General features: G+C 35.0%; 1 protein-coding gene across 6 annotated transcripts in view; it reads right to left on the bottom strand.

Moving 5' to 3' along the window:
• The window catches only part of ARHGAP24 (Rho GTPase activating protein 24), a 775,334-nt gene that overhangs the window by 59,784 nt on the left and 695,325 nt on the right, over window positions 1–20,225 (bottom strand). For 5 of the 6 annotated variants that reach the window (XM_054688429.1, XM_054688428.1, XM_054688430.1 and 2 more), the window contains one exon: window positions 13,352–13,474. In XM_054688429.1, the coding sequence (XP_054544404.1) occupies window positions 13,352–13,474 (123 nt within the window). Of the gene's footprint in view, window positions 1–5,595; window positions 6,651–13,351; window positions 13,475–20,225 lie in introns of those variants that run through there. The other variant, XM_037529762.2, reaches the window with a different exon arrangement.

Raw genomic sequence — 20,225 nt, 5'->3', positions numbered from 1 at the left:
AGATAAACATAGACATATTCCATCTGCCCTACAAATTAAAACATAAAAAAATTAAAAAATACTTTCTTAGGCCTTCTGTGCACTGAAAGTATTCTCTTTGATTCTCAATTGCCAGTTAAATATGATGCTGGTTCCATTTCATCACCTTCTATTCTCTTGTTCAGCTATTGTAATTTTGCCTCTAATGCTATCATTTTACTCAAAGGTCTTTCTCTACAGTCATCAACAACTTACTAGGGTCCAAATCAGTGTGAACCAAATTTAATTTTTGTATTACTTTATGCTTCACTTCCTCTCAAACTATCCATCTTATTCTTCCTGACACTTCTCATATGTTATAGAATTCTTGTCTTCCAGAATGTTCCTTCAGTCTCCTTCTTGACTTTGTTACCTACTATACCCTTTTCAAAAATTTACTGGTCATCTGGGGTTTTGTTCTCAAACTTATTTTCACCTATTTGATACATTCCTTTTTGCTGAATCCCAATTCATCTCACTTTCTACTATTTATTCCCAACCTCATCAGGCTGACCTGATCCCAGACTTCCAGCTCCAGAACAATGAGAAATACATTTCTGTTGATTATAAGCTTACTTTGTCTGGGGCATTTTGTTATAGCATTCCGAAAAGACAAAGACACTCATCAAATTCTCTTGCTTATATCTCTGGAACTTAATAGCAAAGTCAATAAGAATCAAATGCTCCATAAAAATTATGGTATTAATACATGCATTGAAACAAGAGATTTCACCTCAATTATAGAAATAAAGGTATACCTCTAATGTAAAACAAAACCCATCAATAGTTCTCAAGTCGTGGCTTTGATTTCTTTAAAAACTTGTAAACAAAAGAAATAATTGGTTTAGAAGTTAAAAAAAAATCTTAGTTTTATTCAAGTTCTCTGTTATTATTTATTTCCTTATTCATTTCTTCCTATAAATAATATGATAAGCCATCTATGACAGCTCTGTATCTTTCTATTTATTACAACCCTGCTAGCAGAATCAGCCATGGTATCACCAGCATTATAATAATTTTCAACTGAAAATGACTATTCACCCATGGTGAATGGGGAAATCAAAAGAAAATATTCAACTTGCTACAGAACTTAGAAAGAAAAACTGCAAATATTTGCTTCAGTCCATAACCAGAATTTTCTAAGTTACCAGTAAACCTTGCATGAATAGAAAACTTTTTATCCAAGGATCTCAGAATCTATAATAATCAGTGAATGTTTAGTACAATCCTGACTTTTTTTGTAGTCAGAATAGGGGAAGAGGAGGGGGAAATAAAGGCTTAGAAAAATTAGAAATTATAATAACATGAATATAGACACTCAGTTACCCAACTCTCAGACACTGTAACATCTGGGTATCAAGTTATGTAATTTATATGTATTTTCTTATTTGAGACTCAGACATTCTCTAAAGAAGTCTCCCATCTACACACAGATTCAGAGATGCCAGGTCACATGTGTTACAAGTGGCAGAGCTAGGACCCGAACACATGTCCATTAGATTTGCTTCCTTCTACATTATGTTAATTAAATTCAGACTTTTTTTTCCCATAAACCTAGTGATCTTCTTTCAGTATTATATAGATGAATCTCTACCTTTGCAGATGATTCCATAGTCTGTCTTTTGTTCATGGACCCCTCAGACTTCCTATGGACTTGGTTTAATTCTTATTATTGAGTAAGCAATTGTTTATTTGTTTTTTTTAATCCCTTGGAGTCTGAGAACTCAGAGCTTTAAGGCCATTAATTTTTTTGTTGTGTTTTCATCCTCAGCATCACTTGGTAGGTACTGCATAAACTTTGATATATGAATTAATAAACTAACCATTTATAGCACCATTTAAAATTATAGAGTTGGAAAGTAGTATGTTAAAAAATCAATTTTTATAAATGTAATTTAACATACAGTAAATGTTCAAGAAAATATTGTTCTTCTCTACCACCAAAATAAAATCATTCTGCTTTGATTAATGGTTGCCTACGGATTAGCAGGAAACATAAACAATAATACTATGTACTTTACCAGTTTGCAATCAGCCTTGAAATTCACATTTGATTAAATAGATCTATTGGCCCTCTTTGTTTTTGGAAAAAATAAACAAATGCATTTTTTAACCATAAATATGTATAAAGCACTTTCATATGGTTATATAGTCAAAGTGGCCAAGTAGTAGCTTCTGAGTAATATCAGGGCTAGAGTGTAGATGCTAATATGTAAACAGTGAAGACTTGATAGAAAATGAGAGTTGACAATATCTTGAAGAAACTACAAAGCTTGACAGACAACAGAGGAGAGAAGCAACATAGAAGAGTGGCAAAGTGGAAAAAAAAAAAAAAAACAACAGAGGTAATGGAGGAGATGTCTTAGGGAGAAAGAGTGGAGTGGTCTGGGGAACTGGGAATTTATTCTCTACGGAATGGATGGAATTGGTTTGAAAACCTTAATAACAACGTAAAATAGTTAAGACTTCCTTCTCATAACACTAGGGATTCAAAACATTTTGAGCAGTGGAATATTACTTGACAGTACTGTTTTGGAATACCTATTGGACAGTGCCTTACAAGATGGGCTGTGTGTTGTAGGAATTTGTGATGTATGGAAAGAAGTAAAGTTGGAGGCATTTTGAAGAGCCAATTCTTAGGTAAAATAAGTTGTGTACAGGAAACAATAAAAACACTGAGAACTAAGTTAATAGAACTAGAAATATTTGAAAGTATGTAAAGGAGGAAGAAGCATTGGAGCATATGTGGTTATAAACCACCAGAGAATGAAAGACGACTTATCTCCAACAAGGGAGCAAGTCAGGAAAAATAAAGTTAAGGCTTAAAATTTTACTTTATTATGTCCTTCATAACAAAGCACAGCAGTTAGCCTAATATGTACAGAAATTAACACTAATCTTCAGGTAATCAAAGGATTATTTTTATGCTTCAGACATTAGATATTAGTTATATATGTGTGTGTGTGTATATATATATACATATATATATATATATATGTATATATATATGTATTTCAAAGTCAATAGGCAAAAGAATACATTTTCAATCTTGATCTGACCAGAATGTAATTCCAAAATACCATCACCTCCAGCTTCTAGCCTAATAGATGTTCCTTAGTTTCTGGATTTCTGAAACCACTGGGGAGACATTTTCAGTGACCTTTATTAGCACCTAAACAAAGAAATATTAATGAAAAGAGTAGCAAAGGAAGGAAGAGAAGGGAACCCTTAGCCAGTTGTTATGGCTTGCACAACATGCAAGGAAGTTCCAAAGCACCAGCTCTGCAAACCTGAACTCATCTGCACACTTCATTCTGAGACTTTCTCAAAGTGGTGAGTCTCCTCTTCTGTAATCCTACCCTTGACAACAGTACAAAATATGTTTTAAATGTGGACCAGGGAAAGCAGACACGTCAACAGTTTTTACTTCTGGGCACTTTTCCATGATTCATGAACTCTCCTTTCTGCATTCATTGAAATGACTTAAGTGGTTGCTCTCCAACAGGCTTGGGAACAAACTGAGAAATCCAGATCAATTTCTTGAACTCCTTGAGTACCCAGAAGATTAAAACAAAGCACAAAAGAACACTCTTAAGGTGGCACATGGTTTGGGAAACCAGATTGAAAGAAAAGTTCATTATTTTCAGTATAGAGCCTCAAATAAAGATGGAGACGCCCCACGCTTCACTCTGCCGCGGATGTGAATGACCAGTGCAGCACAGAAACAGCAGCCAGCAGCTGCCCACCTTCCCTCCCAGAGCCCTGCAGCGTCATTGTGGTCAGACAGCCAGGGACTGAGCAAGGCTGGCAAGCGCCTGGCCCTGGAGGAAGGGAAAGGAAACTTAAAACAGCTGAATGCTTCCTGCACCTCATCTCCTCTCTGGATCCAGCAGAAACCAGCACACAGCTCGGTAAATGAAATATCTGTTAATCCTTGACTCAAATGCTGAACATTCTTCAAATTACTAGGATTTGCTTAGGAAAGGATGATATTTTAAAAATAACCCACAAGAGTTGATAGATGGAAGCTGTTCCCCACGTCTGTAGTTGCCAGTTATGGGAATTTCTTGGCAGGCACTGCCTTTCCTTATTGATATTTGAGAAAAAAGGGAACAGAGCATAATGAACAGCAGTATTAACCAGGATTCCTGCAGTCATGCCTGGACTCTGATATTGGGGCAAGGAAGTGGGAAAGGTAAAGTTTTCCTTGCTTTGTGCTTTGAAGATACATTCACTGTCCCCAGGACTTTTCAAGTTACAAATGAACAGCAAAAACACAGAAAAGTAGACTTCTTTATGCATTTGGTTAAACACAGTGTTGTTGCTGATGGGTGGGGGAAAAAAAGGGAATGCCCCTCACACAACTGGGTCATAGTCTTTTTCAATTTCCATCACTGTCCCTTTCTCTATCAATGATGCAATCTTAGGGTAATCATGAAATCTCTATACAGTTATGAAATAAGAGCCATGTAGCTCATTTAACCCTCTTTGTGGATAAACAGGAATATACTTTAACACCTGAATTCCTTGTTGATGTTATTCAAGAATGAACGCAGAGTTTAACTGCTCCAAGGGAAAGACTCTGAAGGACCATAGCTTAGTTTAAAAAATTTCCCACTGTATTTTGCTTTGTATGTGTGTTTTCTCTTATTTTGTTTTGTTTTCATGTTGTTGTTCATTACTAAGTAGAGAGAGTTAATTAATCAGTGGCAGAGCAAAGCAAAAAAGGAGAAGAATCAACCATAGGTGGTACTCAAATCAGCTTGAGCTTCAATTATCATTTTACTGTGCATGTCATTAAAATTACAAATACCTAGCACCCACTTAGATAATCATTCCATTTAAGAATTCTCATTTTAAAGACAAAGTATATTTTAAAAATATTTTGATGCAGATGACTTCTGAAAGCATTTCCTTTTACATGTTGTACCCTTTGAGTCCCCCAAATTCAGAAATACCTCAGTTTCTCTTATTGATCATGAATTAAGTTTTCTCAGCCTTGTTCCTAATAGTTCATAGCTTTGGCCTCTTCCAATGCAACCATATGATATATTTGGAAAGTCAATGTGACTCTCATTCCTAATCAGTGTTAATCAAATTGACTAATACTCCCATGAAAAGACGTCACCACAGATAACCTGATTATTAAAATTTTCTCAGTAGGAAATGGGAGGCAAAAGCAGGCAGCCAGAACGACAACAACGTGATTGGGGCACAGAAAGGGGAATTGGGGACCCCACTGAAGGAGTGACAAACTGACTGTGTGATCCGGGGTTGCCTTGCCCCCTCCTCTCAGAGTGTCAGCCAGCTCACTTAGTTGCCCCCAGGCAAGATGATCTTCATAGAACAACCCTTCATTAAGTCCCACCTACCCGGCCCATACTCAGACAGTAAGAAACAGATCAATATGAACCTTGGAAAATAAAAACAGACAAGCAAACAAACCTATAAATCACTTGTATAGGTCTAAACTCTTATTTCCAAACTCTCCTTTTAATCTGAGCAAAGACGCACCTTACAGCATCAGAGAATATATGCATATTTTTTAAAAAGGACATCAGCACATTCTCTACCTACCTTTCCGAAAACTAAAGCATCTTTTGATTTTTCTGTATGTCGTTTTAGGAATGAAAGGTGTCGATGCTAAGGCAGCTGAGGGGCGTCCCCCTGTATTTCGGTCCTCAGGCATCATACAGGCCCGAAGTTCACAACCAGTTTTCAGATTTCCTTAAAACCTGCCTCTGCGTGACACTCCTCAGCCATTGCTTCTCCTGTTTGTTTATATGTTAGGTTGGAAGTGCTGATTCCTAGAACTCAAAGGTTTTGATCATCCAGGTTCTGGATCAGGGATAAGTTACCACCTCTCATTTACTTCCTTTTGGCAAAAACTTCCTTTCCTCTTGTTAATCCAAGGAGTTTTTAAGGTATTTTTTTTAAAGTTTCTGCAGACATTCCAAAATGTCACAGCAAAAAGAACTGCAGCAAACAAGCTGCACCTCCCATTCAAAAAGAAGGAATTATTACTGTGCTGTTTTTTTTTTTTGTTTTGTTTTTGTTTTTTAATAAGAAATTGTCTTCTTAGCTGGAACTTGGGACAGAGATTCCTCTGGAAAGGTCAGCAATAGCTCTGTGCAAGGGGAAAGAGGAACAATGACAGAAAGGTCCCTGAGGCATACTTCAGACCAGTCCTTGCAGGCTCCTTTCATCTGAGCACAAGGGGAGGCAAATAATGGCACCTTCTCCAGAAAGCATTTCAGTGCATGACAGATTCTTGTCAAAGGACTCCCCCGATCCCTTTAGAGCACACCTCATCTTTTGATGGTCTCTGCAGGCTTCTCCCTTCTCTCATCTGTCTTTAAACTCCTGGGACTCCCGAGGTAATCGCCACATCAAAACAGACCAGTGCCCATTCCAGGAGGCTCCTTGGATCCGTGGGGGCAGTAGCTGTGCAAGGAGCTTCTCCGCCCCCTCCTCCGGCTCAGTCTCCCATTTTTCAAATGAGAGCCGGAGGGAGCTGGCAGGGCTGCTGCGGCTGCCTCGTCACCGGGGCTGCGGCTGCGGCAGCGGCTGCCTTCTGTGCCTGCGGTCACATGCAGCAGGTGCAGTCACAACAGTAAGAAGGGCGGAGGGAGCTGCCACTGGGCTGGGCGGGGGCGGTGTGAACCCCTTTCTTCTTCCTTTGACTTTGTGTTGACTTCCCAGTTTTGTCTGTGCAACACCTTCACAGATGGTTAACTCAGCCCCTCCAGAAAACAAATAGCCCCAAATCATCCCCAAGGGAGTAAACTTTTTGCCCTCCTTTTTCCTGCATTTATTCTCTTCCAACACACGATGTTTCTTTTATAGATATTTCACAATTGAATCTATTTGTGAATGGTGATTTAAATGTGCCTATCATTCAAACGTGTGTGTGTTTGCATACAACTAAACATTTGGCATTTGTGAAACAGAAAACTATTCTAAATCCAGTAACAGAATCTGCAGATATAACCACAAAACTAGTCAAATCATACATGCTTGTGTATTTATATATTTACACTAATCTATTTCCCTGCTGATGGTTTAAAAACCAATCTTATTTTTGACAGACTCTCCTTCTCTTGCCTGTATCCTGTGTACCACCCCCCATGTCCAGCAACCCTCTCAGACCTGCTCACTGACCAATTTATCACTGGGTTAATCATTCATCCACCTGCTGTTCCATGAGCAGATTTGGAATGTTAGTGCTTTAACCCCAACTGACCCCCGAGTCCTCTGTGTTCCTTGCTAGTCATTCAGTAATAGTTTTACAAAGCTGGAAAGGGTACTAATATACAGTACTCCCTTAAAAAATGTCATTGCTCTGGTTAGGAATGCCTTGATAGGTAATATTTTGTTATTGAAGGGATCATTATTAGAAATTTCTTCCCGATGGAGCAAACATTGTTTTTGCTTTCTGATTCATAGCTTACTGCTTAGAAAATAAGGAACCCTATATTCAAAAAACAAAAAACCACAACTGGAAACAACAAATGCTGGAGAGGATATGGATATAAAGGAGCCTTCTTACACTGCTGGTGGGACTGTAAACTGTTCCAGCTACTATGGAAAGCTTTGTGGAGATTCCTCAAAACATTAAATGATCCAGGGATTCCACTACTAGGAATCAACCCACAGGACACAAAAACATTAATTCCAAAGGAAACCTACACTCCTATGTTTATCGCAGCACTATTTACAATAGCCAAGACAGGGGAGCCACCCAAATGCCCCAAAATAGACAGATGGATGGAAAAGCTATGGTGTATATACACAATGGAATATTACTCAGCAATCAAAAAAGACAAACTCATGCCATTTGTGGCAACATGGATCAAGCTGGCAGGGATTATGCTAATCAAAATACATCAGAAGGAAAAAGACAAATACCAGATGGTCTTATTATATGCAACTATAGAGAAACCAAGTAAAAGTCAAGAAAAAGACAAAGCTAGCAAACTGACCATAGACCTGAGGGAAACTGTATGGGAGGTGGAGGCAGAGTGGTCAAAAAAAGGGAGAGGAGAACACAGGGGACTAGGGGGATGGTTCATGGGTGATATGGTGTTGAGAGAACTGTGGAGACTACAATCATGTAAAAAAAATTAAAAAAAGAACAGCCTAAAAGGAACCCTGAAGTATAACTCAGTATAAACTACCAGGGCATTGCCAGTGCTGGGCTAGGAGGCACCTCAGCTAACTGAAGACTTCAAGGCATGAACATTGGTGTGGTGAAAGCACATACAATCAAGGGTAAGCTTTAGGGCTGGAATGATTCTTAATCAAAACAATTTTGTTTAAGTCTTTTATTCTACAAGTGAGGAAACTGAAGATGAAGAAGTTAATACCACTCATACAAGATCATTCAGTGGTTGGGGAGTGTCTGCAGCAAGACCACACTTCCTAATTAACCCCTCTCTGTCCACCGGCCAATTAGTCATCATAGAATTATTCACATTCAGTAATTTTAGTGTCATGATATGTCTTTTGTTTCAACTCTTTATAAGGAGACAGAAATATTCAGGAATTTGATTTTTTTAGTACCTAAAGTTCGGCTACATGCTCTGATTAAATGAACAATTCATGAATTTACCCCAGATCCTTGTTTTCCATACATTTTATCTCAAAAAAATAAAAAGAAACACAGTATGAAAAAAAAGAACAAAACCCTTAAATATTTCCAAAGCCAAATAAATATTTTGGTATCCAGCTTTTGAATTTAACTTATAATCAGGAGCCATGTGCTTTTCAGTTAGCAGTGTTAATAAGGAAATTGCTCTTTGTGGGTGGTTTTAAGCAGTTAATACTAAGTTGAGATACCTAGATTTAATAGTGAACTTTGTTGTCAGGCCAAGGTATTAGGGGAGGATGTCTATTTATTCATTTCAAATGCGTCTCTTCTCCCATCAGAATATTTGTTGTGTTTGCTCTATTTAAAAATTAGGAAAAGTCTATAATTCTTAAGATCCACATCTGATTTTTACATAAGTTTTTAATTTTTGAGATATTGAAATACTAAGCAAGTTCCCCAAATAATTCCTTATTTTTATCAAATGTCTATTATTGTAATGCTTAAAAGGGAATATTTTGAATATTTACACAACCTGACCAAAGATGAGTTTAAGTAATTCATGAGGAATTTCAACTTTTTAAAAACACAAGTTGTGAAAATGACAATGACATGCCTTCTCTGTAATAGACACATTTAAAATACACCCAGAGGTGGTAAATCAGAAATTGTTAAATCAGGGTGATATGTCACCTCTTAAATGTCTTTACAGATGCTACTGAATCAATGACCACAACAATGTTAGCGTGGTGGGAAGGGTTGGAAGCTAAGAGGTCTTCACGTAGAATTAACAAAGTTGTGGGTTCTATAACTAAGATAAAAAGGGGGAAAGTATTTCTTATGAAAGGCAATTTGTCAATTCAGGAATTTAAAAAAACAGCTTTATTGAGATATAATTCACAAACCCTAGAATATTCTCATGTAAACAATTCAATGTTTTTTAAATATACTCAGATACATGCAACCACCATCATAGTTAATGTTACAACATTTCATCTCCTCTCTCTTTTATGTATTATGTCCCCCAAAATCTTTTATTCTCCCATTCCAGTGATAATGACCACTAACTTACTTTCTGTCTCTGTAGATTTCCCTGTAGAATCTGTAGAATCATGTATATGGCCTCTATGATTTCTTTCACTTAGTACAATGTTTTAAAGAATTTTTTTTCTAAGATTTATTTATTCATGCATACAAGAACCAGGGTACAGGCCAGATGCGCAGGAGGGTAAGAGGATTCACCAGAGACAGAGCAGGGAACAGAACAGGCAGACTGACCGAAATACACTGCTGAGGGGAGCAGCAAGCAAGACAGGAGAGGTCTGCCGCGCCATGTGGGATTCTCACCTACTGGCTGGTATCAAACCAACACTTCAGAGGCTGCAGACAGCTTCACAGAGCTGCGCTCAACCGCCTGTGCCACCAGGGGAGGCCCACTTAGTATAATGTTTTTGATCTTCATTTATTGTAATTTCTATCAGTATTTTTTTCATTTTTTAACAACAGAATAATAATTTATTATATGGATATACTACCTTCTGTATGTCCATTCATTAGCTGGTAAACCGTTTAATGTCTTCACTTTTTGGCTCTTAGGAATAATGCCACCATAAATATTCATGTAAAAATATTTGTGTAGATCTATGTTTTAATTTTCCTTGAGGATACATACAGGAGTACAAATGTTAGGACATATGCTAACTCTATGTTTAATCAACTGAGGAATTGTCAGGCTGCTTGAAAGGATCAATTGCACCATCTCACATGTCTATGAGCATGTGAGGGTTTTGATTTCATCACATCCTTGTCAACACTTGTTATTATCAGACTTTTTTAATTTTAGTAATCCTAGGGGTAAAAAGTAGTATCTCTTTGTGGTTTTATTAGTATTTCCTTAATAACTAGTAATATTGAGCATCTGTTTACGTGTTTTATTAGTTCATTATGTGATATATGGTTTACAAGTACTTCCTCCCATTCTATGAGTTATCTTTACACTTTTTTTTATGATATCAAGACATGGGTTTTCTTCCTAGTTCTGTGATATCTGACAAGTTATCCTCCCTGGGTCTTACTGACTTAATTCACAAAATGTGGTGTTGAACTAATGGAAAAATTATTTTTAAGGAAATGTTAAATGGAGTCCTAATAACTAAGATAAATAAAAGAGTTTACAGTCATTAAAATTTATAACATTTCTTTAAAATTCAGTGAGTATAGAGAATTATATTAATATGAAACAGCTGGGAAGCCGCTGAAATCTTCTATGAGTATGAACATTGAGCTCAGTTCTATATTCTATATTCAGTAGAAAACTGATATTTAGGTGAATCTCAAAGAATTTCTTGCAAATTGAGGAAATACTATGAAAGTTTGACTTGCAGTCTCACAGCAACAAAGAGGGTAGGAGATTTATTCTTTGCAGCATTGTCTCTATTGTGAGTGTTCTACACTAAGACACATTTTTTTCAAAAGTAAATTTGAAGTCAGCCTTTGAAAATCCCTCACATACATTCCATAAAATAAAGTATATAAATGAATCAACTACTAGAATATTCCTTTGAGGTTTATAAATGTGAAGTTCTTGCCTAGTCCCATTAAGATCATTCCTGAGATTCTTGGGCTACTGGTAGGAATTCCTAAGGTCACTGATTTGGTGAATCTCAGTCATTTAATTGAGAAAAGGACATATGAAAAGAGGAGAAAGGACTAGAATGACACCCCTGATAGAAATAATCTGTCAACAAAATCACATCCCTTAGCAAACAGTAAGGATTCTCCTGACCTCAGACACCCTAGTAATCTGATAACAGAGGAGAAAAGAGACTCTTTAGAAATGACAAGAACTTTGGAAAGACACATCCTGAGGTGGCCAACAAATCCGTTGATGCTGTACATACCTCTAGCAAACCTCTAACAGTTGAGTACACGGAATGAGGAATCCTCTATTAAGGCCCTGGGGTATGAGGATCTCAGTCCACAGGTCTTTTCAAATGTTCTACATAGTCACTTACTAGCCATTTCAGCATATGATTAGGGTGACCAAATAAATTGTCATCTATTTTTTACATCATTTTTTTATTTTTGCACAATGTATGCATTTTCATCTTGGTTATAGTCCCCATACAATTCCCACCACCCTTGTTTTGATCCTACTCCCTACCCCCCAACTCCCCACCCATAGTGTGTCTCTGGTTTATAGTTGCTTGTTGATTTTGAAAAATGATGTAAAAATATATATATAATAAAATAAAATTTTAAAAAATTGCCATCTAAAGCAGGACACATTAAGTGTAAAAGGTAGCACTGCCAATAATTAGCCAGGGACAACAGTTTAAACCAGACTGTTACTAGACAAATAGAAATGGTCAAACTGGTTAGGAACCACCTCCTTCCGCAATGGAGAATAGTGCTAAAAACACCATTGGTAGGGCCTCCCCTGGTGGCGCAGCGTTTGAGTGTTGGGCTGCGAAGCTGCCCGCAGGCTCTGCAGCTCCGGTTCGATCCCTGGCCACTGGCGAGGGTCCCACATGGCGCTCAGACCTCTCCTGCCGCCCGCTGCTCCCCTCAGCAGTGTATTTCGTCAGTCTGCCTGCTCTGCTCCCCGCCTTGGCTCTGGTGAATCCTCTCACCCTCCTGTGCTTCTGACTGTACCCAGTGCTTGTATAAATAAATAAAGAAATCTTTAAAAAAAAAAAAAAAAGACCAGTTTTGGAAAAAAAAAAAAACCACCATTGGTAGACATCTATCATTAACTGATAAAATATCTAAATGTCTTCAATGAATCATTAGTATTTTAACTTTAACCTATTAATTTTCAAATTTTTAAAAATATCCTTTTGAAGTCAGCTAAATATAAAGTGGCTAGTAAATCTAATACTCTTAACAATCATGAAATGTGATATGTTGAGGTAAAGAAAATTCCTTTCTAAAAGAGTGCTAAAAATACAGAAAAGAGAACATAAAATAAATATGGGGGTTGTCATTGGCTTACCAAATGAGAGCTTTACTTAATACAACTTATTTCAACTATCCACATAGAACAATTAGAGATTATATTCTTAGAAATACATGCTTGTTGCAGATCATTATTTTGGGATCCTTGTTCTTTGTTTTTTACTGAACTTTTGTTTTAAATAAATTTTCTGTTTATATTATTCTAGCTTATAATCCTTAAGAGAAAAAAATCACATCTTTTACCTTTCTCCCTTCCTTAAGTTTTATTACTAACTTCAATTAGTTTATTCTTCATATGGTGCATTCTCAATACTATCTTTACTAAGATTTTTAAAACTTATCAAATCCACAAAAATTTGCCTGAAATAAAGCAGTTTTTTAAAACTCCATTAATCATCATGTTTTCAAGCAAAGCTTTGCCATTCCCCTTTGATACCACTGGGTATTCTGGACTATGATGTCTTTCAAAGCAACCAGTCAAACTTTGGTTTTGCCCAGACTGTAGATGATTTAAACTATAATTACAATATCCACAAATTATTTATGATTAATTAAATGGGAAAATAAAAAAAACATTCATTTTTACAATTCAAGATTTTCATAGACAAAGGTAGGTTATTCATCATATTTGATCTAAATTAAACTTACAGGAATTAGATATAGGTCTAATAATGTGACATGTTTGCTATTTATCTTTGATACTTGCCTATTTGAAAATAGGAGTGGGAAGAAGAGATACGTTAATTTGGTCTAACTTTCTATTTTCCCATGATTTTAAAATATACTCACCTCCTCCAAAGGGTCCCCATATTACTCGGCGTATAGATTTCACCCAGTCTTCCATATCATTCTGGGTGCTAGCCATAAGGAGATAGCTCTCATGATTTGCTGTCATCCGATCTCGATCACCTCCTGTAAGAAGATAGCAACACATCTGCTCAGTCAGAGGCTCCCCATCAGCAGCTTCCTGGGGAATCCCTGAAACACAGACTGTGCAGCCAGTTTTATGCTCTACCCATTTTTTACACCAAGCTACTGAACAGGGAAATATGGCAGAAACAAAATAAAATAGGGAAAAGTGTTTACAAAAACTAGATTTTGATTTAAACAAGTCTCAGTACTGCTTAGCACACACACAGTGAGGTCACCAGGATATCACAGGTGGGAAGGGAAGTTCTAAGAAAGAGAAAAGAGGCACAGGTAAAAAACTATCTAAGAAGTCCTCATATGTATGGCTCATTCCTTAAGGGATACTTTTTCCTGACACCTTCAGGAGGGCAAACAAAAAAAGAAAGAAAAAGACACAGCCTGGCCAGCCACATAGACAAATGAGTTTTCCACAGGGCACTCCCACTGAGAGATGGACTTTTGGAATCCAGTCATGCCTCCATGCCAAGGTTGATGATTTCTTTCTCTTTTTTTCCTCCCAAACAAATAACCTCCACACCTTAAAACCTTTATAATATCTAATATCAATTTTGAAATGATGGACTATGACTTTGATGCAAGTGATTTTATTTATTAGAAATCTTTTACAACACATTTAAATTTTCTTGGTGTCTTAATTTTCTCATTTACAAAATAGGGATAACCTTAAATGATCTTGAAAGAGGTTGAGGTATGATTATTCTTATCTTTTATTATATATTTGAAGAAGTATTCCTTAAGTATTAGTGACTATATGGTTCCAATCTCTTTAAGAATAGTGCTATTCACAAAAGGCATAATTAAGGAAATGGAACTTTAAGTATTTACCTAAATTCTAATAATATTTTAATATTATAAGAAATTCTAAGATGCTCAAATGTATCAGCATTTAAACTTTCAATGAGTGCTGTAAACATGCAGCCTATTGTTGGATTCTTATGCAAGTATTTTGTTTGTTTAAGAGGTGGCTATTTGTTTCTCATTGTATTTTAGTACCTTTTTCAGTAGCTTGCAGAATCCAATTTACAACAAGCAACAACACTTCCTATTCCTTAATAGCCAACCTAATTCAGTCATAGCTCTGAAGTTTTAGACATTTGACTTTGTGATTTCTGAATTTTATGCCTTGGGTTGAGTAATAACTCTTCTAGGATTGATATAAATTTATAGAACAGGTAAAAAGTAAGAGAAATGAAGTAACTTTAAGCTGACCAGATGAACAACTGTAATTGGTGTTTTACATTTTAATACAACTGAATGGGAACAGAGTCAAGGGGTTAAGGGCTTCAAATCTGTTTCTCATATCACAGAGGCCCTCTCACTATTAGGAAACAATGACCCTCGTACACCTCTAGCAATATCCAAGGTCAATTATGACTTCAACCAACCTGTATCTGAGAAAACATCTTTAGGCCTTAGAAAAAACTCAAGTGAAATCAATTCTGTTGTCTCATAGTTGTTTGACTTCTGGGAAATTATTATAACTTCTGGAAAGTGTTCTTAATTGTTCTCTATAATAACTTTTGTGAGAATTAAATTAAATAAATAGGTAAAAATACTAGCACTGTGTTAGACTAAAAGAGAAATTCTATAAATATTAATTCAGTCTCATATATAACTGCCTCTCACCCCCACAAATGCCAAAACACGTATTGCATTAATTTCACCTCAATTATAGTATGTCTAGAAAGTGCTTTGAAATAATTAGTAGTATACATATATACAGAAGTTTTTTTTTAAAGGTTATCTTTTTTTGATATACAACAATGCACACCAAAATTGCATACTGCTCATGTATGTAAATATGCCACACATTACTATGCACATCATAACTGTAGGCATGCAAGTGGCAGAAAGGACTAAATGATAAAGAAAATAATGCTTCATTTGGCATGTCATAGTAGTGAAATTTAATTCTGTATTCTGATCCACCGTACCACAGTACTGGGCCAAAAAAATTACCATTTTGAAATCAGAATATTTTAATTATTATCTTTGCCTGAAGGATGCTTTGCAATTCAGACAGTAATATCCTGCTGTGTCACTCCCAGTCCAGGCAGAAACAGCCCTGGTAATGAGAGTGAGTGACAGCCGCTAGGACTGAAAGCAGGGAAAAGACAGAATTATAAGCACAACTGGCCATTATCCCCTGACTTTTCATTTGATTCTCTATCTCTGCCAGTTGCGCTGTGCGTCTGACCTTGAATCTCATTTAGACTGTCAATCACAGATATGAAAGCCCATCTGTGAATTTCACCCATGGATATAGATCTTGATTCCTCAATGTACTAGCAAGAGAAGGGGAAAAGATTAAAAGTTTTTCTATGAATCTTGAAGACAACAGACTCATTGCTAAGAATGTGATTAAAATAATTAGTTATATGTACAGATATGAGCTAGTTATTCTCTACTAAATATATGCCATTTCTTTTTTTTTTAATACCTTAATGTTTATTTAAAATCTTTGTTTTTCTTGTTTAAAGACTAAAAAAATCAAGCCAAAACCAACCATATTCAGAAGATATATTTTAACTTGTTTGTTTCCCAGTAGGTAAAAACTAAAAAACATACTCTTGATATCTAATTTAAATGGAAACATATTTCCGTATTGTTCTGCAGAACAACAGAACAAACGTGATTCAATTTGAAACACTATTAAATTTTTTTTAGTCAATTTTATTTTATTTTTTTTAAATAATAAATTTTATTTTTATATTCTCCATAAATTGCAACCCCCCATTCTGACCCTAATCCCTCCCCTCCTGCCCCCCACCCCCCAAAAAGGGTCTCTGGTTCATAGATTTTTGTTGATTTTGATTTTCACTTTCTTATAGTTATTCATTTTCCTGGTCCCTTATTTAAGTTTTCTAGATTCCTGCTATGAGTGAGACCATCCGGTATTTTTCTTTTTCTTTTTGGCTTATTTCGCTGAGCATGATCCCTTCCAGTGCCATCCATGTTGCTGCAAATTGCATGTGTTTATCTTTTTTGAATGCTGAGTAATATTCCATGGTATATATGTACCACATCTTCTTGATCCAGTCATCTATTTTTGGGCATTTGGGCTGTTTCCAAAGCTTAGCTATTGTAAACAGTGCTGCAATAAACATAGGGGTGCAGGTGTTCTTTGGAATTGATGTTTCTGTGTCCTTTGGGTAAATACCTAGGAGTGGAATTGCTGGATCATAACTGGAGATGCCATCTCTTCTCATTTGTATGTCTATGCATTCGAAGGTCTAAAAGCCTGGTACTGTGCTTTGCAATTGAATGGGTTCAAAAACAAGTTATTGAATGTATGATCTGATAAATGAATAAAATTAACATTGACTTCAACTATGTAGATCAAGTTTCAGTTTCTTTGTTAATTCTTTATGGAACTTAATGGTCCATTTAGCTATCTGTGAATCTAATATGCTTGCAAAAGTTGCAATTTTATTTATTTTATTTTTTTTTTTAAAGTTGCAATTTTATAAAGGAGCCGGGAGATCTAATATCATGAGAATGTCATAGTCACCTTTAATCCATATTTATATATGCATATGTATATATGTTTATGTGTAATATATTACATTATATTATAGTACATTATAGCATAGTATATATTCTCCATTCTTAAATTCTGCTTTAACATAAATACCTATGCAGTTTTATTTTTTAATATTGCTTTGGATGAAGGTGGAGTTCCACACATTTTAAAGGATACAATGTACCAGTAAGTGGTATACATCTTTTTGGATACTAGTTCAAATTGGTAGCAATACTTTGGGGGTCAGAGTTTTACTTTAAGCATCTGTGATCTTAAGTTAATTGAGTAGGTCTTATCAATTTCAAGTGTTCATATGTAACTGAAAGTATCTGAACATTTTACTGAAAGCTTCTGTATATTTGCATCCTTTTCCAGAAATAAAATTGATTATAAAAATATAAAATACTTGATATGAAAAACTTTTGCAAAAATTAAAAGGTAGATTTTGAAAAGGTTAATGAGTTTATTAATACATTAAAAAAAAGAACTTAATCTAAAATTGAAAGGTAGGCTAAAGAAATCTATACTAAAGTAACTGCACAGTTAAACAAGAAATAAAAATATCCATAAGCCATGTGAAACTATGTGAAAATCGAAACTTCTCTATAATTACAAAATAATCATTTAAAAGATAAAACTTTTGATAAACAACTTTGCAAAGATTTTTCAGATTTTCAAGGAAAAAACTGAAAATGATATGCCCGAACATACAAGTTCATTGCCTTATGATGCTGTCACTGATATAGGAATTTGAAGAATATCTAATACAGATTTTTACTGTATAAAAGGAAATATAAAAATTTGCATATAGTGCCTCAATCTGCATATCATATGAGATATTCAATCAATTCAATTCAATCAATTCAATTCAATCAATTCAGATTGCATTCAATCTGCAATCTGCCTCAACCTGCAAATAAATATGATACTATATTGAAATATATGTAAATTTCAATAATGCTCATCTCTGAATGTTAGGATTGGGATTTTTTTCTCTCTTTTTGTAAATTTTTATATTTTCCGACCATGTGTTGTACTTCAAATACATGTAATTCCAGATATTCGACCATGTATTATTTTATTATCAGAAAAAATATATTATTGAAAAGAACAAACACTGATCAATCAAAAGCCACGGTGAACTGGAAAGTATCACTAACCTCACTCAGTGCTGCCTTAAGATTATTCATTTTGAATTCTCATTGATTTACCTAGAGCCTCTTTTCTATCTTTCCTGAGACACTGCTTTGGGTCAGAACAGAAACTTTATTCAAATATAAACTATCAATATGTCTTGTAGCTAGGACTTTTCAGTTTAAAAGGAGCTTGACTTATCGTGTATTACCTTTCTTAAAATACATATCTAAGGGAATATTTTGCTGAATTTATTGCATGGAAATTTCCAAACACAATCACCAAAGTCTATTTTTATTATTTCTTTCTTGGAGAAAAATAATTGCAAATTGTTCAAGATTATGAACTGAATGACAAAACAATTACTGAAAAGTGATGTACTCATATGTGTGTGGTCTCAAGAAAACAAACTTTTAAAGATATTACAGTGATTTGAATTACATGTTTGTATTTGAATTTAAACTAAGTTGTTTCAGGGAAACTGGTCCCAGACTTTTGGGTTTGTTTCCAAGACAGCTCACTGTTCAGACCTGAGGACAATTCAGCGAGCTCTTGAGATACCGCTAATAATTTCAAAGCTGAAATATTTCCTCATTTCCAATTATAAATCAGGTCAAAACAGGAACATTTGTACTGTCTATTTCTCAGAGTTTACAGGAAAACACTTTAATGTTTTAAGTAGGGTTATTAATTTTACTCATACAACAGTAAATTCTTCTTTTTTTTTTTTTTTTAGCATTATTTTGCTCAAACTGAGTTTGGGTATTTATTTGTAGTAGAAACTTGATGATAAATTACAAGATATAAACTAAATTCAGAAACATGTCAGTGGAAAATGACTAAGATGGGAAAACATTTCTTCCCTTTTATGGAGACTAGAAAATAGAGCTATGTGAAGTACAGGCAACAAATGAGAAGCTTCTATGGATACTATTACCTCTTAAGAAGCAGCAACAAAAATAACAAAACAGCACATAATTTACAAGATAAGGCAAAGAGCAAACTGCCTTCTCATTCTCTAGCATATTTAATTTTTCATCTTATTTAGTGTATTATAGAAACATTGTGATATGGAAATTAACAGTTTTGGATTGTTTTGCTAATCAATTTTTTCCCAAGTGTTTCCTCCTCAAATGTTAATTTAAAAAGCTTCAAAAGGGCAAAGTTTCAGTGCATTTTGTCAGCAGAAATGTTGCATTCCTCTGTAGTGAAATTTTGAATATTTTTAAGTCTCTAAACCAGAAAGTGAGAATTAAGACCCTGTGGCGGTAACCACCATTGTGTTTTGTGGCAGAGAATCGGAATCACACAACAAATGTAATAATAATTATTACTAATGTAATAATAGTCATTACATGCAATGATTACATATAATGTAATCATGCATTATTGTATAATTTGATGCTACATTTTAATTTCATGACTATATTATAATACGGGTTCATATATTTCTTATACCCCTTACTAGGTCATAACCTCTTGTAAGAAGGACTCATACTGCAATACGTAATTCAGTTATGTTTAAGATGAAAGTAGCTACAAATGCACACATCTGAATCAATTAACAATGGGACAGTATTTAATAATTTTGGTTAAAATCTAAATGTTAAATTTAGAAATAACTTGTTGGAAGCCTACTTGGCTACAGATATAGAAAACATTGCTTTAAAAATTCTATATTGTAAAGTTACTTCTGATTGTTTTTCTTCAAACTTGGCTATAAAAATGTCACCCAAAATGTGAATATTAGAACAGTATGCTGTTTAAAGCTAATTACAAAAAACAAATACAAGCTTACAAAGAAATGTGGAAACAAGATTGAGAGACAGTGAAGCCATGCCCCCTGAGTTCAAATTGGTTATTAAGTAGCTTTGAGATACCTCATCTTTAATCTATGGTGATAAGAACTCTTGCTTCAGAATGTTATTGTAAATTAATTGGATGAATAATACCCTAAAATACTTGGGATAGTCCTTGGGACACAGGATGCTGTGTTGTTATTGTTATTGTCACAAGCAATAATTTTTGATGTGAACATGTTTCAAAAATAAATATATATAATTTGAGTTCTTTAAA

This window comes from Talpa occidentalis, unplaced genomic scaffold (genome assembly GCF_014898055.3).
Source record: "Talpa occidentalis isolate TD23 unplaced genomic scaffold, MPIMG_talOcc4v2.1 talOcc4.6, whole genome shotgun sequence".
Lineage (NCBI taxonomy): Eukaryota > Metazoa > Chordata > Mammalia > Eulipotyphla > Talpidae > Talpa > Talpa occidentalis.
This window is presented reverse-complemented; position numbering and strand designations above follow the sequence as displayed.